Below are 25731 nucleotides of genomic sequence, written 5' to 3'. Positions count from 1 at the left end.
GGGGCTGCTTGGTAGTCAGGCTGAGCCGTCAGAGCCTCAATGTCTTCACTTGTCAAGTGAGAGATCCATTGGCTGTAGAGAAGGCTGTGGGACTGAAGGTCTGTAAGATCCTTGCTCCTGCAGAACAAATGCTCATCTTGGTTTGGGTTCCCCAGAAGCAGAGCTTGAGACCAGGATTGAGAGTGGGTAGTTGATTTGGGAGGTGGTGCCAGGAGACATTGGTAGGAGAGGGGGAAAGTGAGGCAGGGAGGGAGACAGCCCATAAAAGTGTGTATCAAGCAAGCGACCCGTGGACACCTGGGGCTCAGTCCCTCTGCGGTGCTGTGGGAGCCACTGTGGAGAGGTTCCCTGCTCCCATGGGGTAAGATAGCAGGATTACTTATCCACCAAACTCTAGGAAGCCAAGGGATCTGGGTGGTCAGAACCCGGGAGCCATGGCCTTGGCTGTTTTGGACAAGTGCCCCAGCGTGGCCAGAGGTCCACGCCGCTCACCTCTGACACAGGATCTTGAGGCAGGGTGGCCATTTGTTCATCAGGACAAGATGTTACCAAAGACCAGAGGTCAGCCCCATCCTCCAGGCTCCGCGGAAACCTCACAACCGAACCTTGTAGGACTCTAGGGAGACAGCGGAGCCCCACCCCAGACAGGATGGAGATGGACTGTCTCATGTTCCTTGTGAATCGGGGCTCAAAATCCCAGGTTTAAAACGACTTAGAAAAATAATGGAATCTGGTGTGTGGGATATGGACCGCAAAGCATGGCTGGGGGCCAAGGGTGCGTGGGAAATGCAGCACAGGGCCTGAGTGCTAGCGCCCTGTGTGGGCCTAGCCAAGTCCTGTTGGAGAAACGCCTTTCTGGCTGCCTTTCCATGTTTCGAGGTGTTCTTACAGCTGTTTTTACTGTGAAGTTGGGTAGCGTCTTTTCCTGAAACACCTGCCCGCCCTTTCCTGGCAGGCCCCCATGGGACATGAGCTCTGTGTGCTGGGATGGGCCCGAAGGCTGGAGAACAGAGGACTTATTGTCTGTCCCCAACCTACTGACATCAGGGGAGACAGGGACACAATGGCAGTCACGCACCGTCTCAGCTAGAAGGGACTTCAGTGATAAGACCCAACATCCTGGAGCTCAGGTAACAAGAATGACAATGCCGTCACCCATGGATGGCATTGTTTGAGCACTTCCCAGGTGCCGGGAACCATTTTCTCTCATTGCATTCTCACCACAGCTTTCCAAGGTAGGGACTGCAATTCTCCCCATTTTACAGGGAAGGAAACTGAGGCCCAGAGAAGGGGAGCCACATCCCAGGGTCAGACAACCATTGAGGGGTCCAGATCAGAGCTCAAAGCCTGCCTCCAAGAGTCACGCTGTTCAGTGAGCCCTGGACTCGCCACATCACCAAGGTCAACTCAATATGTGTCCCCGCCAGACAGGTTATCCTAACATTGGTGGTCTAGAAACTGACATGGAAGGCAGGAGGTGGCAACTGGCTTTCTCATTCCTGAAACTCAGGGAGGTGGTCAAAGTCTTGGGCCTCATCCACATGTATTTTGATGTCACCAAGACATGGCTTGGATGTGGCCCTGATTGACTCAGATGTGCTCGAACATGACCTAGATGTGGCTCAGATGTCTGGTCCCTAAGCTTACCAGGGGGCAAAATGACCCTGAATTGGGACAAAGACACACTCCGGACTGCAAGATTCACAAAGTTTATTCATTGTAGGGAGGGACAGACTACAGCGCTGGCTCCCACACTCTCACTGAGACACAGCCTTCCCTGGAGGACCACAGTGCAAGTCTTCACTGGGAGAGAGGAAAGTGGGCTGAGGTTCTAAGAGGAGGCTTGGGTGACCACAAGGGCTTCCTGCAATTGGAGGAGAAAAGTCAAAAAATTTTTTTTAATTTATTTATTTTATTTATTTGACTCCAGCGGGTCTTAGTTGTGGCCTGTGGGATCTAGTTCCCGGACCAGGGATTGAACCTGTGCCCCCTGCATTGGGAGCACGGAGTCCTAGCCACTGAATAGCCAGGGAAGTCCCCTCAAAACATTTTTTAACATCCTGCCCTGTTGTGGCTTATGGTGGTTTGTCCTTCACTAGGTGACCGCTAACATTGGGAGTCAGGACCCTGAACTCATAAAGGGTTCTTGGAAGGGTCAGAGTAGGAGGGTCTGTGTGTGACCAGTGACACCACGCAGGTGTCTGGGGCACGGGTGAAGTACCCGGGCGCACAGTCTGGGCTTATACAGGACAAGCGTCTCCACTCCAGCAGATCACCAAATCTCGCAAGAAGTTTCGTCAAGTGTAGATTCCTGACTGTATCCATTGGGTCCTAGGCAGCTAACGTTTTTAAGAACACTCTGATTTTTCGGGGGAAACTAAGTGTGATGCAAGGAATGGAACCTATTAGATTCTCCCCCAAATTTCTACTATGATAATTTTCAAATATGTAGCAAAGTTGAAAAAACTTTATGCTGAATATTTGTATACTCACCACCTAGGTTCTACCGTTAACTTTTTTCAAACCATACTTGTTTGATCTCAGATCTATCCATTTATTCATTCCTTTGACTAGATTTTAAAATATAAGACTATAAACACGGTATCAGTGTGATGCTAGTCCTAAACAAAGGAATAGAGCAAAACAGGAAATTTGGAGAAAACATAAAAAAAAAAAAGAGTGAAATGATATCTTTCCAACCCAAACTGCCAATGATGAATTATGGTTTGCAACTTGATTTAAAAAAAAAAAAGAAGAAGAAGAGAAAGTTGCTAAATGCCCCCTAATAAGAGATACATGAAATACACTAAGCTCTAGCCACCCAGTTATATGGACACCGGTTGCCCATCCAACATGAATTAAGTGCAGCATGTGTCTTAGATAAACTGCTTATGTGATAATTGAATCATTTTATGTAATAGTTCACTAGTGCATGACCTGTATATTCAGACATCCCTGCCTAGAAATAGGCAGAGCTGGATTTGAACCAGTTCTTTGGTCCCTGAGTCTAGACTTAGCCTCTTTTGTTATCATGCACAGTATGTGGTCATACTTCTCCATCAAAGCCAGCTGAAGTATGGACAGATTTTGAAGGTGGGCAGCTGAAAATAAGTCAAATGTCAACATGTCTTTGGAGACAGTTAATAAAGCCTCTTTCCCTTCCCCCTGCCTGAATGACAGGTAGGATGGAAAAGGCTGGAGGCACATAACCCCAGACTGGGACAGGCACCCTTTTCCACGTACAGACTAGGACACAAGGCCCTGAGAGGAGAAGGGACTTGCCCAACATCCCCATAAGTGACCTGGGGAGCTAGGATTGAATGCAGCCCCTATCTCCCACCCCAGGGCTCTCCCTCTGACTGTGCCCTCCCTGGGGGAGGGTGTTTAACTCCACTCACCTTGGTCAGAGACAATGAAATCGACTTAAATCCCAAGTTTTTCACCATTGACACTGGGATCCCAGATCTTAATTTGCCTGAAATCACAAATGCGGTCAGAGACTTGTGAGCTGGTGGTGGGGTTGGGCAGCTGTCAGTGGGCTCACAGTTCCTGCACGTGGCACGCCTGATTCAGACTTCTGCCTCTGCTTCCTGTCCTCTGGCTCTGGCATCCACCCTGCCTCGTCTCCCCATTCTTTGGCTCCAGCCCCAGCTTCTGGCTGTTTCAAAGGGCACCCTCACATCTCTCACATTCCTGCTCAAGAACCATCAGGGGCTCCCATCATCCACAGCAGAGGGGCTTATACTTTGAGATTTCTCGCTCTAATAAAACAAAGACATGAAAAAAGCAGGGTGGACATAGGTTACCAGTTCACCCACCCCCAGGACCTGAGGTTCAGTAAGAATAATCCCCCCTTTTCTCTTGGCTTCCTTCACTAGTGACACAAATAGTAATGCCAGCTACAGCCAACAACAGCAAGAACTGTTAAGCACTGGCTGTGTCAGGCGCCCCCTCTCTTCTCTGTAAAAACCTCTTCTTTATGCCTCTGAGGGACGTGTTGCTATTTCCCCATTTTACAGATGGAGAAACTGAGGCTGAGGATGATAAGGTAGTTTGTTCAAGGCCAGGTAGCCAGCAGAAGAATCAGCACGAGAGCCCAGGTGTATCAGAAGTCCATTGAGCATGCTCTGGTTGTTTCCATTTCTGTCTCTCTCCTGCTGTTAGCCCATGAGCCTGGGACATTGCCCACACCCTCTATGGATGTCTAAGTTCTGGTGTGAGGGAGCAAACTGGGCTGGGGTGTTGGAGATGGGAGAGCGCATTTCCAGCTGGATTGACCCGGAAGGCTTCCTGGAGGAGGCGGAATTTGAACAAGGCTCTGAGGATAGGTGGAAAATAAATGAAAGGGGCCCCACATGGAGGCACAGGCAGGAGAGGTAAAGCGCCTGCCCTCAATGTCCTGGGGAGCAGGGAATCAGACAGCAAAGGGACGCACCATTCTCGTTTGGCAGCAGGATGGAGGTGAGGATCTTGGTGGTGATGTTGTTCAGAAGCTTAGGCTGTGAAAGAGAAATGGCCCCGTCACCCTGGCTGAGAGTCTGAAGTCCTCTCAGCCATTCCTCAGATGGGCACGGCCCTGCCTTGTGGTGAGGGCAGCAGGTGAATATGCTGAGTCTCAGATTCCCTGCTGGTCAGAGTTGCCAGGGCTCAAGGATCAGACATGCTGTGGGGGGAGCAAACCAGCTGGCCCTAAATCAGGCAGGTGGGGAGACTGTGGTGCATTCTGGGATGCACACCTGGCCTCCAATCTCTAAGGCTCCACTGCTCTGTTTCAGCAGAATTCTCCAAAGGAATTTCATCCTGTTTCCTGAGTTTTTGACTTCTCAAAGGAAGCCAGACGTCCCGATTTTCATGTGGAATCCACCCCATTAAAAATATTTAAGTGTATACCTGTGGCGGATTCATGTTGATGTATGGCAAAACCAATACAATATTGTAAAGTAATTAACCTCCAATTAAAATAAATAAATTTATATTAAAAAAAAAGAATTAAGAGGCAAAACAAAAGGGTGGAAAAATATGCCTCCCCCACCCAAACCAAGAAACAAATACCCCACCATGGCAGAAGAGAGGATTCAGACAACTTGAGATCTCTGATTCATTTTGACTTTCAGGGCAACTGAGGATTCAGGAGAAGGGGCTGCCCAGGGTCACTGAGATGAGTCTATATGAGCAAAATGTGTTATAAAATAGATTTGTTTTCTAATTTATGGTCAAAACTTTACAGAAGGTAAGTCTGTGTGTATCTGTGTGTTTGCGAATGTGTAGACTCTCAGCTGTATCTGGCATACAGTAGGTGCTCAGTAAACACTTGAGCCAGGCGGTTGGACTTTGTGGCTAAGATTGGGAAGGCTGGCCTGCTCACCATGGAGCTGCCTGTGGGGACCTTATTCAAAGCCATTCCTAGGCAATGTCTCCTTTTGCGGTGGATCATCCTGGGCAATCTCCTGTATCCCCAGGGAAAATCTGTTCATACTCACGTTGAACACACCGATGTCTGAGTTCATCAGATGGATCCGATCAGCTCTGCAAGAGAAGATGCCCATGAGGCTGGTCCCTTGGAGTCGCATCCATTCATCCATCCATCCATTCATTCAACAACTATTTACTGAGCACCTACCATGCACCAGACATGGCACAGGCTCTGGATACAGCAGGGACCCACATGAAACCCTGGCTTCATGAGCTTACATTGTAATGCCCTCCTACACTGGAATGAGCTTACATTGCAATGTGCGGGGGAAGCGGGGGAGATAGCAGGCACATGGTTGCCCAAAAAGCAGGCAGAAAGATCACCCCCCCGAGTGAGGACCATCGTGAATGGAGGAGACCATCCAGGCAAGGTGGTCTTTCCCTTTCTGCCCATCCCCAAGCAGCCTTCACGTGATACTCACACCCCAGAGGTTCAAGACACTGGGTGTTTAAAGAAAGCAGTGGTCACCAGGCAGACTCATTTCCATCTCCAGAACCTTCTCAGTAATTTTTGCATTTACCTGATTTCGTTAAAGCTGAACACAAGTAGGCCATCTTCGACGTAAAACTGAATGTCCGAGGAGGCTTCCTGCAACAAGAGAAACCCAGGACCCTTTTATTTAGAGGATTTTTGTCAGGGGTTGGGTGTGGGGCTCTGCACGGAAGTTCTGGGGTCAAGCTGACATGGTCTGAATCTCAGCTGTTGGCTGTGACCTTGGGAAAGGGTCTGACCTCTGTGGGCCTCAGATTCCTTCTCTGTGGGTACAGGGCTGTTACCTGTACCCATGCCCCAGTGAAAAGGTTGCGCATAGGATTGCTGCTGCTGACAATGATGACAGGAGCCAATGTTCACGGGAGCCCTCCTTGTGTGTCAGATGGTGTTTTATGAGCTTTGTCTGATTATCTCCTTTGATCCTCATGACTCTGTGAAATAAGTCCCATTATTATCCCATTGTAGAGGTGTGTAAACTGAGGGACAGGCCGGATGGTGACTGTTAACCAGTTATTATTATTGCAAAAGTCAGAAGCTGAGCCAGCCTCAAACACAGGTATATACATCCAGCATCTTGACCCTTAGACTCAGGTGAGCTGAGTACCAGGCTCCAGGGCAGCTGCACCCAGAGAACAGACTTCTCTGGCAGGCCTGGGCTTGGAGGTCTTTTCTTAATTTTTAATTCTTTTTAGGCTATGCCAGGTGGAATGCTTTTGAACTGTGGTGCTTGAGAAGATCTTGGGAGTCCCCTTGGACAGCAAGGAGATCAAGCTAGTCAATCCTAAAGAAAATCAACCCTGAATATTCATTGGAAGGACTGGTTCTGAAGCTGAAGTTCCAACACTTTGGCCACTTGATGTGAAGAGCCAACTCTTTGGAAAAGACCCTGACACTGGGAAAGATTGAGGGCAGGAAGACAAAGGGGTGGCAGAGGATGAGATGGTTGGATGGCACCACTGTCTCAATGGACATGGGTTTGAACAAACCCCAGGAGGTAGTGAAGGATAGGGAAGACTGGCATGCTGTAGTCCATGGGGTGGCAAAGAGTTGGACACAACTGAGCAACTGAACAACGCATGTGGAATGTGGGTCTTAGTTCCCTGACCAATGATGGTGGCCTTTGAAAAGTGCCTGCTATTGGCCATGGAAGGGAAGTCCCCAGGGAGTGAGGCTGGCTGGGGTCGGTCCCCTCTCCCTGCTTGTCAGGGGATCAGGGTATCCCCACATCCTCATGGGAAGCCAGGGCACCATGCACCCTGTAGCTGTGTGAATGGTGCCCACTGACAAGGCGTGTGGACAGCTTGCACAGGGCCTGCAGCCACCCTCCTGTAAGGAGAGGGTAACGTTGGCCTCCGACAATCAGGTGCTGTCCAGACTCCTTGGCTAGGCATGGAAGGCCTTGCTTATCCAGGGCCCAACCATGGATCTTGCCTCGTCTCTTCCTTCACCTTGTCCTCTGTAGGATGCAGTGGTGCCCCACTCAGATCCCCCTTTTTTGGTTGGGGCACCCATTCCTCAGCTGCTGAGTGTCGCTGCTGCTAACAGTTCCCAGCCGTTCCCTGGTCTGGGGACCTGTTTTTGCTGGGAGGTTATGTTCTTCCTACCTTGGGGGCAGTTAGTGACCAGTAACTGACAGACAAGGGCATACAAGAGGCTGGCCTTCCTGTTTCAGCCTGGGCTCAACCCCATGGCGCCACCATGCTCCAGAGCTCACTGTGGGATGAAGCAGAAGCCAGCTTCCAGCTGAGGCCACATCCTTGCTCAGTCCTTCTCCTGGGAGCTCTCCCCCAGTACAGCACTTTTCTAAGGGTCTTTGTCTTGGGCCTGTTTCTAGGGGTCCTACCTAAGATATCTTCTACTGGGCCTGTCCTTTGATGAGCCCACCCCCAGATCTTTATCCACAGGGTCCTTTTAAATGGAAGCTCTGAGATCTGACCTGCTTTGTTACTGAGAAAAGCAATTCAGAACTTACTTGGAGATGACTTAGTTCTGTTTATCTTTTGGAAGAGGAAGAGGAATTATCCCCTTTCCTTCTAGGCCTGTGGTTTGGATAGAGCCAATCCTAATCTCCCAATTTGGGATGTGTGTGTGTATATGTGTGTATGTCCCAGCTCAGAAAATTTACATATTTCATTTTTCTGGTCACGCTGATTGGTTCATTAGTAAGCATTTGACCCTAAGTCATCCAATGAAAGTCAGTTTTGGAACTTTTGCTAGAACTACTGGGAAAGAGAAGCTTTTCCATTGAGGTTGCCACGTTGACAGGTTATAAGCCTGATGTGGGTTAGGGGCACTTCCAAGAAGGGACAAACTGCCTGAGGATGAAGGCAACACAAGGAAAAACAAGGCTGCCAGATGGGAAGAGAGAAGAATGAAGATGACATTGTTTGAACACCTGATACAGCTATTCTGGAAACCAGCACTGACCTGGACTTTTCAGGTATATGCTGCTGCTGCTGCTGCTGCTAAGTCACTTCAGTCGTGTCCGACTCTGTGCGACCCCATAGACGGCAGCCCACCAGGCTCTGCCGTCTCTGGGATTCTCTAGGCAAGAACACTGGAGTGGGTTGCCATTGCCTTCTCCTTCAGGTATGTGAGCTAATGCAATTCCCTTTGTGCATGTGAATTAAATGTCTGCTTAAAGATTCTGACTAATTAAGAGTTGAGCCACCAAAGCCCCTGATTCTTGGTTCAAAATTCCCTTCCCCTAGCTCCGCGAGGTAATAAGAGTGGCAGAAAGGTTTAGCAAAGCAAGAGAGGGTGAACAAGAACAGTGAACAGGGGGATTCCCAAGGTTGCTGCCAACGTCTCAGACAACTGAACTCACGATGCCCAGGGTGAAGAGGGGGCGGCTGTCTTTATCGGTGGCGAATATTTCCAGCACGATCAGTTGGGCCACCTTGGCATTTCCCTGGTCCAGAATGAGCATTGGGGTTGTCTGACTCATGATCTTCACGATCTGTGTGGGCCCCAGCTGCGCTGCTGCCTGGAAGGACATCAGACCCACATGACGCGTCCCAAGTGCGTCCCCATAGTCCACGAGCCCCATGTGGTCCCGTGAGACCTGGCCACTGCCCACCTTCCTGGACTCCCCCATTCCTCTCTGTGCTTCCTCAGATCCTGGAATAAATTGTTGTTCTGCCCATCTCACAGTCTTTGGTTTGGACTCTCCCTCCGTCTGGAATACGTTTTCCTTCAGGGAAGCCCTCCCTCATCTCCCAGGGTGGTTCAGATACCCTGGCAGTTCTCCTATAACCCCTAGAATCTATCTGTCCGTCACCACTAACTGTCCTGTTAGAGTGAAATCTCCATGAGGACAGGGAGCAGTGTGTTACAGTCACCAGTGCTGGGGGGACAGAGTGGTCCCACACCTCCCTCCCTCCCCAGATGCCAGCAGACAGACCACAGCAAACCCTCCAGGCTGCAGATGGCAAATGGACCAACCGTTTCGTCGATCACCTTGATGCTTGACCTCAGCTGGCGGGCTACCTCAGGAAGCTGAGGAAGAGAGGAGGTCAGAGCTGGTCAGCTGGTGGGGAGAGGGGAGACACACCTCCAGCAGTCCTGCTGCCGGGATCCCCCAAACCCCAGAGAAGCTGGGAGAGTCTGGTGGCCCAGTGCACGTGTCTGCGCCTGGTGGGAAACAGCCTCTGTGTCAGTGGCTGTTGGGAATGCAGTCCCAGCCAGCCTGAACGTTTACTGTGGATTGGTGGTGCCTGTGGGTCTGCGGGCAGCTTCCTGTTCTCAGAGGACACAGAGAAGCAACCCAGTTCTTACTAGAGTCGTGAATGTGGTTGCTGGTGACCACGCCCCTTTCCCTGTCATTCCAGGCCCTCGTCCTGACTTCTAATCCCCAAGAACTTGGTGATCTGTCAGCTGACTTCAAGTCCTGCCCTGCTCCCCTATCTTTGGGCCAACCCTGCCCTCTTCTGGGCCCCATCAGTCACCTGGAGGAGATGGCACACCCCAGTGGACTGGTGGTGGTTTTCTGTTGGGCTGGGTTAATAAGGATTCCGTGGCTGTGACAGAATCCAGGCTCAATAGGGAGGAGGGCCCTGGGAGATGAGCGATGTCTGCCGTGGGCCCTGCAATGGACGGCAGCCGTGCATTGCTGTCCCCGGGCCAGTCAATATCTAAGATGCCCTTTGGACAGAACTGTTATCTGATAGAGGAAGCAGGTGTTTCAGGTTCCAGGAAGGCAGAACGAGGACTGGTGCTGGATGCTACAGGAGGTTTTCAGCTTTCTCGTTATATATATGTCAGAGGCAGGCTCTGTTCAAGGAAGGAGTGAGCTCTCTGTTGCTGGAAGTATGTAAATTGATCCTGAAAGGAGGTTCCTGCTTGGGGAGGGGGGTCCTTATGCCCTCTTTGATTCAGGAAATCCCCATGATGCAGCAGAGCTGGCTTCAGGCTCTGTTCCATGCTGAGACTTACCACATAGTCCAACAGGACTGTGAGTTTTCCCGAATGGATCAAGGCAGCTATGATAGCGACCACCACATCCTTCCTCACGGTGAGCCTGAAAGGGGTCTGGTTCAGGGTGGGCAGATTCAGGGAATCCCCAGCAACATTGAACAGCTTAGTCACCTTTCCTTCTGAGTTGAACAACCTGGCCTGCAGAGACACAGAGCAGAGAGAACTCAAGCTCTACAGTGTATCTAGTAATAACCTAGAAGGAAATGACACCCTCCAGCCGGTTTCTCTTTTTGCAGTTGCCGCCAGGAAGCTTAGCCTGGCAGTCAGTGCCTGGCTGTTGTAGATGAAGGGCTATCTCAGCTACTTAGCAACACCGACTCCATCTGCACCCCTCAGGTAATCTCTGGTTTTTAAAAAATCTAGACGTCTTGTTTGGTACTTAGGTTTCAACTTCTCAGACACCCCAGAAACCCTTTAGAAGAAGAGAAAATTCAAGACTGCAGCAGAATGGATGGGAATGTTTGATGCTGCAGTTTTCCAGGGGTCCATGAAAACAGGTCTGAGGTTCCCGCTGCCTTGCTTGGCCTGGTTCCAGAGGGTGTCCAGCCCCCCATGTGGTGGGTGGCTCCATATTTTAGAAAGAACTGATGGTTACTGGGCGCCTCCTGCCTGCCAGGCCACATGTGGTATCGTTTCCTCCTCTCCTTAGTGACTGTGTTATTACATTTTACAAAAGAATTTGAGGATCAGAGAGGTGAAGAAACTTATCCCAAGTCACACAGCCAGAGAGTTTTGGAGCTGGAAGAGAAGTTTAGATCTGTGTGATCCTTCATGATGTGTCTGCATCCTGGGCTCTTGTTCAGAATCACCAGATATTTGAGGATTGTCAGGGGCTTGCCTGAGAGAAAGACCAAGAGTCCCTCCCACTCTGGCCCCTGATGGCAGAAATCAAGGTTGGAGGAGGTTGGGTCATTGGGGTCGATATTCTGTGTGTGGCCCGTACGCTGACTTTTCTTTGCCAGAACGGTTTATGTGGGACGTGGTCAGCTTGTTGAGACTTTTCTAAGTCTGCCTGTGTGTACTGTGACCCGTGTTTTCTCACCTGAAGCAGATCAATGGTCTCTGACTACTGGTGGTCAGAGAAGGGAAGGAATGTCCCCAGTTTCCCCTGGAGGTCCCATGATACTCACCCCCAGGATGAGATGGACAACACTGTGGTCGATGACAGGAGAAATAAAATCAAGCTTCAGGTGCTCAGAGTTGAGAGACATGGGCACTGCTCAGGGAGAAGAAAATTCTGTGAGGGTGGAGGGCAGTGTTGGATGGCTTGGTGGGAAGTTGCTTTTGGCTGAAGCATCATTTTTGCTCGGGGTGGGGCAGGTGTGTAGGGGCAGGAGCAGGAGTCATGATGATGCTGATAAGGACAATGATAAATATAATGAGACTTATCAAGCTGAGATTTATCAAGCACCTGGTAATGCGTTAAATTGTACACATGTTAGCTCATGGAATCCTCACAATAACCTTAGGTCCTGCTATGACCCTCATTTCACAGATAGAGAAACCAAGGCTCAGAAAAGTGACATGACTTGCTCAAGGGCATACTGTAAAAGGATCTGAACTCAGTTGGTCCTGTGTCAACATTTTGGTTTGGAACAAAACTGACCCATTGTTTATACCTCTCCACTTCCCCCACCAGTCTGATCCGTACCCTCCACCCTGGCAGGGTCTGGGTCTGCCCTAGGGATCCCTTGCGTCCTCCTCGGGATTCCCCACTTGGCCACCAGGTGGCAGTGGCATCTCATCTGCCCTAGCTGTTGGGTGGAGAATAGAGATCAGGGAGGTATGTGCGAAGTTCGTTGCTTAGTCTGCCTGCTTCTGGGAGAGCCTGTGGAGCCTGGGGAACCCTCCTGCTCTGCCCCTAGGGAACAGAGGAGCTGGATAGGCTTGGGGTTCTTGCCCTAGTAGCTTTAGCTAGCCTCTTTCTGCCTCTGAACCTCAGTTTCCTCATCTTAAAATGGGGAAAGTGAAAGTGAAAGTCGCTCAGTCCTGCACGACTCTTTGTGACCCCATGGACTATACAGTCTCTGGAATTCTCCAGGCCCAAAATGGGGAAGCAGTAGGATACTTGCCTTGTAGATTGTACAGGACTGACACCTAGCAAAATCAGCTCACTCAGATCTGAATGAATCAGACTTGAAACTTACAGAATTGGGTTTAAGCCTTCCCCTATCACTAATTCCTCCTGTGAATTGGACAAATGATTTCATTTCTGAGCCTCAGTTTCCTTATCTGTTAAGTGGGATAATGATCGCTACTTCATGGAGTTGTCTGAGGAGTCAGTGAAGCAGCCCAAGGACTTGGCCCAAAGTGGGTGCTCTATAGATGCTGAAAACCTATTGATTCCATTCTCCTCTTCCCAATCCTCTCTGGTGGCTCTTTGAATGAGCCTCTTCAGATCCCCAAAGAGTAGATGGTAGAGTTTTCTTCTCCCCACCAATCCCCTCTCTGAGGGGGTCCAAGAATTCAGACTTTAACTGTGAAGGGTCTGAGGATACAATTTGTTTCTTCCCTCGATCCCTCTTCTCTGATAGCCCACAGTAGTCTCTGTATCATCCATCCATCCATCTATCCATCCAACCATCCATCCATCCAGCCAGCCAGCCATCTATCCATCCAGCCAGCCAGCCATCCATCCAGCCATCCATCCATCCATCCATCCAGCCATCCATCCATCCATCCAGCCAGCCATCCATCCATCCATCCAGCACACATCTGTAAGCACATGCAGAGCATCTGCCATGTACCAGGCACTCTCCCATAAAATTTTAATCCTCAACAATCCTGGAGGCAGGGATGTATAAGCCCCCTTTTTCAAAGCCATGGAACAAATCAGTGGCAGAACAGGAATTTGAACTTGGGTTTATCTGGGCACACACTGGCTTACATAGAACCTTGCATGTATTATGTACTCATGAAATTACAGCTGTGGTGATATCCTGTCTGTTCATCCTGGGCAGAGATCAGATGATGCTTGTCCCTCTTGCTACCGGGCTGAGTTGCTGCTCAGGCCTGACCAGGGGAGGCTTGCCTTGGGCAGAGAGCAGAGGCAGTGCTTGGAGGTCAGCTCAGCAGTCAAGAAAAAAGGAGAGAGAGTGGTGTACCTACCCTTCGTCAGATTCAAGAGTTCCCCACGCATGTCCTCAAAGCCCGCCTTGAGCACAGGACACAGCTGCAAGAGCACAGATGCAGGGCCTCCATCAGCCGGGGTCAGCACACAACCCCACAGTGACCCACGCCCAGCTCACCTGGCTGAGTCCCGCCCCTGTACCCACGGCCAGCCAAATTTTCACCCATGTGCTTGAGGACTCAATGGTGCGTCTACTCCCCCAACCATTACCACTGCTCAGAGATCACCACAGCTTCTGGTGTCACCTGGGATCTTTTGCAATGATTTGTCCCTTGCCCAGTGTCCAGGTGTGCCTGACCTGCCAGCTGTCCTCCCCATGAGACTCATCGTATTCACAAGAGCCCATGTTCCCATAAGAGGGAAATCCAGAATGCGTTCCTTCATTCACTTCTTCAGTCAACCCTTGGTACTGACTTCCTTGCATGTGTTACATTAGAACAGAGGCCAGAAAGACAGACGCAACCAGACTGGTAAACATTCTTTGTGGGTTTCTAGCCCCAGCACATCTCTTTGCCCCTTGAATTCTTCTCCCCTGAAAATTCCAGCTGTTCTCGGGAATTCCCTGGCAGTCCAGAGGTTAAGACCCTGCACTTCCAATGCAGGGGATGCAGGTTCAATCCCTGGTCAGGGGCTAAGATCCTACATGCTGTGTGGCTTGGCCAAAAAGTAAAAATAAAACTAAAACTAAAAAAAAAAAAAAAAATTCAGCAGTTCTTGGCAGGGGTGATTTTGTCTCCCAAGAGACATTTGGAAATTTCTGAAGACATTTTCAATTGCCGCAGTTTACCGGGTAGTGTTACTAGCACCTAGTGGGTGGAGGCTGAGGATGATACTAAGCATCCCCCAGTACACGGGACAGCCCCCGAAACGAAGAACTATGGGGACCAAGTGTCACAGTGACAACCCCAGCCTCGGCTCTTCTGCTTGGGAAGGAAGTTAAACATTCACCTCACTTGATCCTGGGCCCCAAAGGCCTTGCTCCTTGCTCGAAGCAGCCTGTTTTCCAGGGCAGTGCTCTGAGACACCGTCATTTTGTCTAAGGTTAAAATTCACCAGTGAAGAACCTTCTGGTTGACCACCTTTTGCTACTTTTGAGAAATGACTATGTACTTTGATAAATGTTAATTTTTCCTATGAAAAGCCAGCTGCTTTGCTCTTCTCCAGCTGCTTTGCCAACCCTGAACCCAGGGAGGATGGAGGAGTTGGGCTCAGGGACTCCCAACATTCTCTGCCTGTTCCTCGTGGGAAAGGGGTTCCTGGCCCTCTCTGCACACCCTCTCGTAATTCCCCTCCCTTTAGTTCCACCCTTGGGTCTCGATCATGGTGACATGCTAAAATCCTCCTTTGGGGGAGCTAGAATCCTCTGAGATACCAGGGCCCCACCAGACCAATTAAATCTGAATCTCTGAGGTCGAGCCCTGATATCAGTATTTTAAAAAAGCCCTCCCAGGAAGTTCTGAAGGGCAGCTGGCATTGGGACCCATGCTGAAAGGGGCTTTAGCATTTTCTAGGTGGGCTCCTGCCACATTTAAACATGCTGCCCCTTTTCCCTTCATGCCACGTGAAATATTCACAGGAGGTAGTCTCAAATCAGTGATTCCTGGTGGGAAATCATGATGATTGACGGAAGGCCAGTTTTCTCAAATTGTTCACTGGATTTGGCTTTTCACCCTTAAAAGCAGATATTTTCTCAAATTGTTTCTCAGTTTTTCAAATTGCTCACTGTATTCAGCTTTTGACTCTTAAAAACAGGCTATTATGCAAAGAACATTTTATAATCCCAGGTTCTTGCTATCTTTTCTAGTGGAAGATATATTTTTAGCTAGTAAAGTATAATGCCAGTTAAAATGTGATTTTGCCGGAAGCTGGGAAAAAATTTCCAGCTGAGCCCTACTTTAAGAAACTGTCACCTTTAAGTAGAAGAAAAATTTCTTAAAAAAAAAAATCTCACATAAGTAAAGCTAAGTTTTACAAAATTATTCCTTTCAAAAGGCTCTCTGGAAAGGTTTTAGAAAGTATTAAATAGGACTTCCCTGGTGATACAGTGGATAAGAATCTGCTTGTCAATGCAGGAGACACAGGTTCAATCCCCTGGGAAAATTCCACATTCTGGAAGCATATTAGTCTGTGCACCACAGCTGTTGAGCCTGCACTCTAGAGCTTGTGAGCTGCAACTACTGAGCTCATGTGCCGTAACTGCTGCTGCTGCTGCTGCTAAGTCGCTTCAGTCGTGTCCGACTCCGTGCCACTCCATGGACGGCAGCCCACCAGGCTCCCCCGTCCCTGGGATTCTCCAGGCAAGAACACTGGAGTGGGTTGCCATTTCCTTCTCCAATGCATGAAAGCGAAAAGTGCAAGTGAAGTCGCTCAGTTGTGTCCGACTCTTTGCGACCCCGTGGACTGCAGCCTACCAGGCTCCTCTGTCCACGGGATTTTCCAGGCAAGAGTACTGGAGTGGGGTGCCAGTGCCTTCTCCGGTGCCATAACTACTAGAGCCCACGTGCCTAGAGCCTGTCCTCTGCAGCAAGAGAAGCCACCACAGTGAGAAGTCCATGGGCTGCAACTAGATAGTGGCCCCCGCTCATTGCAACTAGAGAAAGCCTTCACACAGCGGTGAAGACCCAGAGCAGCCAAAAAATAAAACAAACAAATAAATAAAAATTTAAAGACATTATTAAATACGGTGAAGCTATTAAAACAGTTATGACTATCATAGAGTGGTATAGGAAATAGATATAACTTAGAGGATATCAAATAATACTGATGCTGAGTGCAGCCACATAAAAGTATGAGTGCAGATGGATGGACATTTGGAAAACAATATACAAAAGAAAAAATAGCTGCTAAGTTAAGGTAGGAGGATTATGGGTATTTTTCTCCCAAAGTTTTGGTTATTATATTGCGTTTTTCAGTCAAAAAAGTTTTACTATAAAAAATATATTAATTATCTGATAAGGTATTTTTAATCCCAGGAGAAGCATTGGTGTGAGCACATCTTGGAATTCACAGTGAAAATCAATGGTCATAATGGCAGATAAATCCAACTTATTGAGTTTTAGCTTATCTGTGACATATAAGGGACATATAAAGGGAGATGGACTCGTGTTCACTGACTCAGAAAAATAAATCCAACAAGACCTGCTGGGTAACAAGCCCCTGATGACACAACCAGGGTAGTGTGGGATCCTGGTGTCCTAGATAGAGCTAGCTTGGATCAATTTTTGAGAACCAACTGTTAAATTTTCAGGAATTTCTAAGCTTGGTGATAAACCTGACATTATTAAAAATCAAGTTGTATACACTTACAATTAAATAAATTATGCTAAGAGCAAAGTCAGCTCAAAACTCATTGCTTCCTAATTATTCTGTTCTATTGTACCGTTATCCATTGCTCTTGAGATTATATATGTCTATTGTATCTGCATGGTGGAAACACCACCCACTAATGTGCAACCAAGCATCTCTTCCTGACCCTGCTCAAATGTTTGTCCCAATTTCTGTTTAGTGAATTCACACTAGTAGCTTGAAATTGGCAACAGAAGAGGTGTTTACAGCAGGGAAGTCAGTGAATGCTACAAATCAGGGCTTCCTTCCTCCAACCCCTCCTGAGTCGATTGTTAACAATTTATCAGCACATCACTGTCAAGGTCCCTTGGCTGTCTTTTGGCAGTTTCATTACCTTGACCACAAGGATCCACTGCTGAAAGAATGACCCAAGCCCAGAAACGTCCCACTCAAAGGAGACACAGGTCCCTTAGCACCAGCCTGCAGTTCCACCTCTAACCCACAGGGGGGCAGGCTTCACAGACCAGAGAGACGCTGACTCTACTTACCTCGCTTTCCACCAGTTTAGGGAGCGCTGGCGTCAGAAGGCTTATGACCTTGTCGGCTAAGCATTTGAGCAGGAAGGAGAGCCTTTGAGGGAGGAAAAGAGGGGAGAGATGAAGTGGGTCAGGGATGGTCACCTCTCCCCTGTGTTATAGAAGGCGAGACCAAGTCCAGGGAAGGAAGGAACTTGCCCAAGGCACAGGGCCTGTTGGAGACAGGGCTGGGTGTAGCCCCTGGCCCTGGGGAAGATGGTGGTTCTCAAGGACACGGCTGGGGTTTGTCTTTAGCAATATTATCTGGACACTGGAATGAAGGCAGTGGGCATTTCCCCCATTCTCCTGCTAAGGAGGGATGGAGGGAAGCATCCCGGCTTTGAGCAGCTGTTGTGTGCCCTGCACTCAGCTGGGTACTTGAGATCACTGCCCGATCTCATCCTCTCACCATGGAGGTGAGGCACGGGGAGGTGACTTGTCCAGAATGTTGCCTGGACAGTAAATGCGAGAGTTGCATTATGCTCGCCTGACTCCGTAGTTTAGACCCATGGCTGCACCCAAGCCTGCCAGTGGTGGTTTGGAGCCCAGAAAAGAGCCTCCTCTCCACTTTCAAATGTTTGTTCCAATTTCTGGCACGATGCCTGAGATCCCATCATTATTGCTTCACCCTTCAGCTCTCTTTGGTGTCACCGATTTCCTGAAAGGAGCCCCAGACCAGGAACCAGGAGGGAAAAGTCCCTTTCTTTCTGCGGGCCTCCGTGTTCTCCATCTGTAAAATGGGGCCAGAGCACCACCTGGCTTCCCTCCCAGGTGTGCAAGGGGCCGGGAGAGGTGGCGGCACTCACTTGTGCAGCAGGCTGACGCGCAGGCTCCCGCCGGTGTTGGAGCACTCGCTGAGGACCAGGCGGGCGTGGTCCTTCTCCCTAGTCTCCACGTGGATGATGGCTTGGGCCTCCACCTCCACATGCAGCTCCACAACGGTCTTGAAAAGGGGCCTGGGAGTGGAGGAGCCCCAGGCTGTGAGCTCCAGCCCCGCCTGAGGCCGGATCAAGCCGCAGTTGCTGTCCACCTCCGCCTCCGGCCTCTTGCTCCTCCCTTCTCAGGCTCCATGCTGGGCTCTCCTCATCCCCTCATGTGTATACCTCACTGTGTCCCAGGCTCGGTGTTTGGATTCCTCTTCTGATTTAAATCCTCTACACTTGCCAGCTTCCAAACTTACACCTAAATTCTTTCTCAAACGTCTTACTGGTGTCTCAGATTTAACGTGTATATAGACAGAGGAGCCTGGCGGGCTACAGTCCATAGGGTCGCAAAGAGGTGGACACGACTGAGCATCTAATACACACAAACTGAACTAGGGATCCTTCCCCAATCCCTCTCCTCTCTTGATCTTCCCTGCCTTGTTTTCTGGCCACTCCATACTGTCTTGACCCTTCAACCTCCCCACCACCCTATTCCCACCCCGAGCCCTAATTGAATCCATCAGCAAATCCTCTTGTGTCCTCTGAGACATATTTTGAATCCAGCTTCTTCTCACTACCTTCCTGCTCCTAAACCCTGGTCCACACTCTTATTGTCTCCTCCTGAATTGTTACAGTAGCTTCTGGATAACCTCCCTGCCTCCACCCTTGCGGCCCACCCCCCCCCCCCCCTCCCCCGCAGCAGCCAGGAGGCTTCTTGAAGAATGTGAAATCACCTCACGTCCCTCCTCTGCTCAGAGCCCTGCATGGCTCCTGTCTTCCTTGGGAAAACCAAGTCCTCACCTTGGCCCACAGGCCCTGTACGCCCTGACTTCCCGCCAGGCTGTCCCCTCCCCTCCTTCCTTAGGCCACCCTGTGAACCAGGCAACTGTACTCTTGCCCGTGGGCCTTGCCCTTATTCTCCCCTCTGCTTGGAGCTCTCTTTTCCTGCATGGAGGATGGGGGCAGCGAGAATGAGTGGAAGAAACTGTCTGGCTTGCGGTGCCCGACTCAGGGGACACTCACACGTTGAATCCAGCCACCACGTCCAGGGGGGCCTTGACCATCAGCTGCCGGCCGTTGGCCAGGGGCTGCACCTGCAGCTGACCGATGCTGGCTGAGGTGACTTTCATCCTGGATGGGACATGGGAGGGTTGAGATTCATGCTTCGTATTCAACTGAGCATCATCCCCAGACTGGTCCCCATCTTAGCTGTCCCCCAAAGTGTCCAGGTGGCAGCTGGACCCAAGCCCTGTCTGCTGACTCGCCTTGGCATGGTTTTGCTCCCCTCCTCCTCCCCACTGTCTGGAACATTTGCATGGCTCCCCTCCTAACTCAGGAGATGAACCTGAGCTTCTGGGGCTGACCTGTAAGACCCTCTGTGCCCGGGCCCCTTTGACCTCTCCCTCTTGGCCTTGGGGTCTGAGCACCAGCCATTCTGACCCACCCTTACCCTTTGCCTCTGCTCAGCTCAGTCTCTCTGCCCAAAATGCCATTTCTTTTTGTCTCCTGGTGACCATGGAGTCATTGGCTCACCTGTCCCCACCACTGGGAAGCATCACCTTTTCTCTTCATCCTCCCACCCCAGGCGATTTTCCTCTGGGATCTTCCCTCTTAGGGTTCCTGGGTCCCTCTTATGGTTCTTGGTAACTCCTCCGGGAGCCTCTGAAGGAGAGGCTTTTTTGGATCCATCCTTCACAGCCAGGCACAGAGTTGACACCAACCGACGCTTGTTGACCATGCAAACAATGTCCAGGGCAGAGAAGTGGGCAAAGAGCCAGCTCCCAGCTTGGTTCTGCTCCACTTACCAGAGAATATGCTTCAGGATGGATTTCACCAGGTTGCCGAAAATGCCCCTGGACGACTCCTCCTCCATGGCAGTGAGCAGTGGCAGCTGCTGCAGGGTGTTGGTAACATCGTGATTCTTCAGTTTCTGAGCCAGCACTGGGGACAGATCCCAGGGATTAGGGTCCAGCGGGAGGGGCAAGGAGGATGGCTTGGTGGGGGCTCCAGGCTGGGAGGGGACATCACTCAGGGCTACTTGGACTGGGACATAAGCTGAGGGTAGGGATGGCTTCATTCTGAGGATGATGGTCCAGATGGATCATGTTCACATGGAGACTGTGGCTGGGCATGGGCGGGACCATTCCCACCTTGAATATCGCCAGCCTCCGCCAGGAGTGTCGGCCAGGACACCTGGAACAGGGACCTACGTGTCTCTCATTATCCACTGGCAAACACTCCGAGAGGCAGGGAGCTCCTAAGGCCTTGTTTGGGGCTGTTTTGCTGCTGAAACGAACTTGCTAATGATACCCTGGCATCTGCATTCCATGGGCCTGTTGCCCGAAGAGCCCCAGGTGCTGTACAGAGGAAGAGCCGGGAGCTCTGGGTTCTGGTCCCTGCTGGACGTCTCCCCTGATGACTGGAGCCCATTTGGCTTGTGTGCAGAGCAGGTCAGAGTGCTGGAGAGCTGATGCTGAGAGTGGCATTGGAGAGCAGCCCTCAGCCAATGAATGACTGGTGGGAACTGGTGTATAAAGATCCTGCCTCCCTCCCTCCACCCCAGGGCAGGATGACTCGGGTGTGTGTCCCCCACCGTGTCCCAGAATCCCTGTGTGTTAGTGCCTCGCAGAGACCAAGCCAGCCTTTTAGCCTGCACTGTGACGATGGAGCTGACCCCCATAAATAAGCCTCCTTTGCCAGCCAGCGCACTGTTCAGTACTGTCTGTCGAGGTTCTGGAAGGACATGGAGGAGGAATAAGAAGCTTGGCCCTGGCATGCTCCTCTTGCCCAGCTCCAGTGGTATTACTTCCCAAGACTTTGGGCTGGGAGTTGAGTGGATTTCCTTGGGCAGCCAGTGACCCCCAGCTCCTTTCTAGGTAGTTGCCAGAGACAGCTTCCCAGTGAATCAATGGTAGTCCCTCCTGCAGAGAATTCCATTGGCTCCCCGGCAGGCAGTTCTCTGCCATCTGGCCTCAGCCTGTCAACCAAGGACCGACTCTGACCTGGGACAGTTCAGGGAATTTCCCCACCATTCTGGGAGCTTCAACCTTCTCCCCCCATGAGTTCTGGGGGAGGATTCTCCCCACCAGGTTTTTTCTGTACTTGGATTTGAGGTCCCTGCTGCGTCCCAACCCCTAGGGGATTCTTTGGCATTCTCTCTTTATTCCTTCTTAGCTGGTTTCCCAGTGTTTCAATTCTTGCCAATAATATCTGATACAAACCCATCTGTTGGGCTTACTGTGTGGTTTCTGCCTTCTGACTGGCCCTGACTAACGCACTTGCCCAGTGGGACTGAGCCCCAGTTCCCAGTGATAACTGGCTTGCCTTTACCTGACTTGCTTCCCGCTCTCCTGCAGCTGTTGCCTGGGATCACCTCCAAAACCACCCCCTTGCACACAGCTCCTCGACTCAGACTCTGCTGCTGGGAAACCTAAATGACTGCCCCTCTCCAAGCTCTTTCTGGCTGAAATTCCATGTGCTTGCAACTCAGTGTGGGCCCAGAGCATATGTGCCTCCCCCAGGAGTGCCTGGAGTTCTCAGCTCCCCTTCCATCCTAGGGGAGCCATCCTCTCTAGTGGATATATATAGCCACAGGTTATAGTGCCTTCCAGCTGTGTAGAACCCGGCCCATGCACAGGGCCACAGCCCAGGCCCACTGTATGCAGAAGGTTGGTCTCTGTGCTCCAGGTGGACCATTTTTGGTGTCACAGCTGGGCCAAGGATGCTTCTGAACAGCTAGAAGGCCCAGGACAGCATTCCCCCTATAACAAAGAAGTATTCCATCCCCAAAGTCAGTAGTGCTGAGGCTGAGAAGTTCAGCTGTAAAGGTCATTAAGTGGTTGTCACTTTCTGTCTTATTGGATGATCCTGACAACCTGGGGAGGGGGGAGGCTCTCTTGCAGAGGAGGAAGCCAAAGCTCAGGGAGCTGCCAGGGCCACAGAGCTGGAGCTTGATAAAGCTGTGCCTGGGGTGCAGGCAGCCAGACTCCCAGCTGAAGGGGCTTGCTTTGGAGACTAGTTGCATACTAGGTCTAACCCAGAGGAGGGGCTCTGGCATCGGGGTTTAGGCAAGAGCAGCCGGAGAGGCATTTGCATCAATGTATGTGGTGGCCGCATACTCCTCTGAGGGCTGTGGACCTCAGAGTGGTAGGTTTTAGAATCATGGAATTTAAGAAAGGGATCTTGGAATCATAAATACTTGAGATCATAGACCCTCCCAACCTTTGTAACTCACCTCGTCAAGTCTCACTCAAGACTTGGGATCCAACCGTGCCTTGTATACCCCTAGTGATGGGGAACTCCCTCCCTCCCTGGGCGGCCAAGACTTACTTTGCTTGATGACTTCTGTGCTGAGACTGAGAACCACAGGAGGGCTTAAGGTGGCTCCTACCAGGTTGGCTGCCAGCAAACCACAGAGGAAGGTGAAGGTCCACGGGTAGGCCATCTTCTTCAGGGTCGGCAGGTGGCACGTGGCAGAACCTGGGATGAGCACAGAGGGCTCCGTTAGCTGAGCAGAGAAGGCCCAGGCCAGGCCTGCCACACCTGGTGACTTGGGGTCATAGAGTCCCGGAGAGTCTGTTCAGTGAGATGGTTAGGAGAGTAGGTGCTGGAGCCTGACTGGGTCTCTGTGTCCTTTGACAATCAACTTAACCTCTCTGTGCCTCAGTTTTCTCATCTGGAAAATAGGCATCATGACTGCTACTTCATGGAGTTGAGATTAAATGAGATAATATCTAGAAAGCATTTAGCACCATGCCTTTTGTATGGTGGGATTCCCAGGTGGTGCTAGTGGTAAAGAACCTGCCTGCCAGGGCAGGAGATGTAAGAGATTTGGGTTTGATCCCTGGGTGGGGAAGAAACCCTGGAGAAGGGCATGGCAACTCATTGCAGTATTCTTGTCTGGAGAATCCCATGGACAGAGGAGCCTGGAGGGCTACAGTCCATAGGGTCACAAAGAGCTGGACACAACAGAAGCAACTTAGCATGTAAGCATGCTTTTGCAAGGTGAGCACTTGGTAAATATTAGTTATTTTCTTACAGGACATCCACCCTCAGTGCTCAGGACAAAACATTTCTGCTTCTGTTTTTTTTTTCCCCACCCATCATTGTGGCACTTAAAGCCCTCAACCTCAGCCAATTTCCCTCCCTGGGTTTTCCCTCTTGCTCTATGAAGTTCCAGTCATTCCAAGCTGCCTGAAGTTCCCAGAACAAACCCTCCTCTCTCCCATCTGTGTCTTCACCCTGCTCTTCCTGCTTCCTGCAGTGCTGACCCCTTTCCTTATCTGCCTGCTGAACTCCTGTTCATTCTTGAAAATTCCACTCACGTGTCCCTTTCTCTGCAGAGATTTCCTTCTCCTGGAACCTGAGAGCCTGGACCATACTTGCAGAAAGGTCGCCCTGGGGGCTAGTGTGTGTCCAGGACAGGAAGTGCAGGCTGGAAGGAGATGAGCATTCAGGTAGGAGGCAAAGTGGTAGGAAAGCTGTTTTGCTTAATTCGCAGGATTCCCCCGACCAGACTGTGAGTTCCAGGAGGACAGATTGGGTCTACCTGCTCCCTTCTGAGTCCTCAGCACTCAGCATAGCACACAGTGCTTTAATAAGAGGTTGCTGAATGAATGAATGGCCCTGGGAGCCCTGGAAGAATTGGGGAGTGTGAGTTTCTTAAACTGAGGAGGTCTGGGCCATGGGAGCTGCTGTCGATTCACAGGACCCTCGTTCCTGAGTCTTGGATGCCTGAAGGAGGAAGAGAAGTGTCATGGGCTTGGGAGTCAGACAGACCCGAGTGGGAGGGCTGCCTCTACAACTTGCTGGGTGTTCTCAAGCAAGTGATTTGTCCTCTCTGTTTCCTCATCTATAAAATAAGGGATAATGATAACGATACTTACCTCGCAGGGTTGTTGGGAGGATTCAATGGGACCATCCCTTTGTATGACACAAGTGCCCGATGAGGGTTAGCTGTTATTCTGATAATGACAGTTATGGTCGCTAATTCTGGGGTCAGACGGAGCCACCTTGCAGTCAAAGCCAGGAGACAGAGGGGACGCCCTCCCTGCACTTGCTCCTTTGCCCAGGAAGCCCCCATCCCCACTCCATTGTCTTTTTGTTTCAAGTGTCTTGACCCTGTTTTCCCTTCATTATTAACTCACACTGCTCTGTCTCCTCTGATCAGAAGCTCTCAGGGGGGCAAGTGGATGGTTGCCTTCCCTCCTGTGGAAAATTGTCTTCTCTACAAATTCCAAGCACCATACACCCAACCCGCCACATTGCATCTTGCCTCCTGGCTTTTGCCTCTTTGACTATGCTGTCCCCTTTGCACGAGATACCCTTCTTTCTTCCTTTGTCCAGCCAGTTTCTACTCAGCTTCTCCACCAATGTATCACCTCTTTCAGGAAGCCTTCCCTGACTGTCCTCTACCACCATGTCCCTGGGCTCTCCTTGAGCATAGCATGTTGGTCCATTCTGGGAATATCTTGGGATCCAGGACAGTTTGATAGTTTTGTCTTCAGAATCACCCCAGCCCAGGGCTGGCCATAGAGCAGCTGGTGTGCGTGGAGTAGGTTAATGTCACTGGGATGAGGTCAGGGAGAGATGGAGCCAGTCCAGTTCCCTCCTCATTGCTGTTTTGTCTTCTGGGTGAGAAAGCTGGACTCCCCTTCACCCCCGGCCCTGACCCTAACAGGGTCCTAATGGACTGAGAGGGGCCTTACCAGGGGGTCAGGCCTCTCTCCTGCTCCTGACCTGACCCCAACAAGTGTCTCTAGCTCAGACCCTTCCTGGTGACGTAGGCCCTTCGCCCCTTCCCTACACATTTACCTGGACACGCGGATTCCTCGGCCTGCTGCTCTCCTTACCTGGGCGCTGCGTCTGGAAACCCAGCCTTATATCCTGCACACCCTCTGCATTTGGACTGAGGTCTCCAAAATAAATATTTGTGGCATCTGGTAAACCACAGAGCTGCTGGGAGGCAGACTTGGTACTCCAGTTTCCTGATGTTTGGAGAAACAAGGATCCGGCTGACGTGAAGGATAAGGGTGGGGCACTGGGGCACATGGCAGGAAACTGGACTAGACAGCATGTGGCCTGTGCAAAGGGCTCCCTGCCTCCTGGGCAGCCACTTCCGTGAAGAGGGGCAGTGATGAGACCAGGGGCAGTGATGAGACCAGGGGCAGAGAGGAGATGAGGGGCAGAGATGAGACCAGGGGCAGAGATGAGACCAGGGGCAGAGATGAGACGAGGGGCATTGATGAGACCAGGGGCAGAGATGAGGACAGGGGCAGAGATGAGACGAGGGGCAGTGATGAGAACAGGCACAGGAATGGGAACAGGCACAGGGATGGGAACAGGGGCAGAGATGAGACGAGGGGCAGAGATGAGACG

General features: G+C 50.8%; 1 protein-coding gene across 3 annotated transcripts; it reads right to left on the bottom strand.

Moving 5' to 3' along the window:
- Nucleotides 1–1693: 1693 nt before the first annotated feature.
- On the bottom strand, nt 1694–25333 carry BPIFB1 (BPI fold containing family B member 1). Of its 3 annotated transcripts, none has more exons than XM_070801510.1 (16): nt 25206–25333; nt 22684–22833; nt 20160–20295; nt 19378–19485; nt 18238–18387; nt 17405–17486; nt 13550–13613; nt 11572–11657; nt 10400–10579; nt 9410–9463; nt 8793–8951; nt 5994–6061; nt 5481–5526; nt 4436–4499; nt 3399–3475; nt 1694–1864 (listed from the first exon to the last, which is right to left on the bottom strand). In XM_070801510.1, exons 2-16 carry the CDS (start codon nt 22796–22798, stop codon nt 1832–1834), a joined length of 1422 nt encoding a protein of 473 aa, XP_070657611.1. In that variant the 5' UTR covers nt 22799–22833; nt 25206–25333; the 3' UTR covers nt 1694–1831. The 3 variants fall into 3 exon arrangements, with proteins under 3 accessions (XP_070657611.1, XP_070657612.1, XP_070657613.1); XM_070801511.1 differs by having other exon boundaries at nt 25168–25293; XM_070801512.1 differs by lacking the exons at nt 20160–20295; nt 22684–22833; nt 25206–25333 and adding an exon at nt 19888–20124.
- Nucleotides 25334–25731: the final 398 nt, after the last annotated feature.

This window comes from Bos indicus, chromosome 13 (genome assembly GCF_029378745.1).
Source record: "Bos indicus isolate NIAB-ARS_2022 breed Sahiwal x Tharparkar chromosome 13, NIAB-ARS_B.indTharparkar_mat_pri_1.0, whole genome shotgun sequence".
Taxonomy (NCBI): Eukaryota; Metazoa; Chordata; class Mammalia; order Artiodactyla; family Bovidae; genus Bos; species Bos indicus.
This window is presented reverse-complemented; position numbering and strand designations above follow the sequence as displayed.

Coding starts and splice junctions, on each gene's coding strand:
- BPIFB1 (XM_070801510.1), bottom strand. CDS start 22,798: ATGGCCTACCCGTGGACCTTCACCTTCCTCTGTGGTTTGCTGGCAGCC. Junction 11,658..13,549: donor ACTCTTGAATCTGACGAAGG/GTAGGTACACCA, acceptor CTCCCTGAGCAG/TGCCCATGTCTCTCAACTCT. Junction 4,500..5,480: donor CAGACATCGGTGTGTTCAAC/GTGAGTATGAAC, acceptor TCTCTTTCACAG/CCTAAGCTTCTGAACAACAT.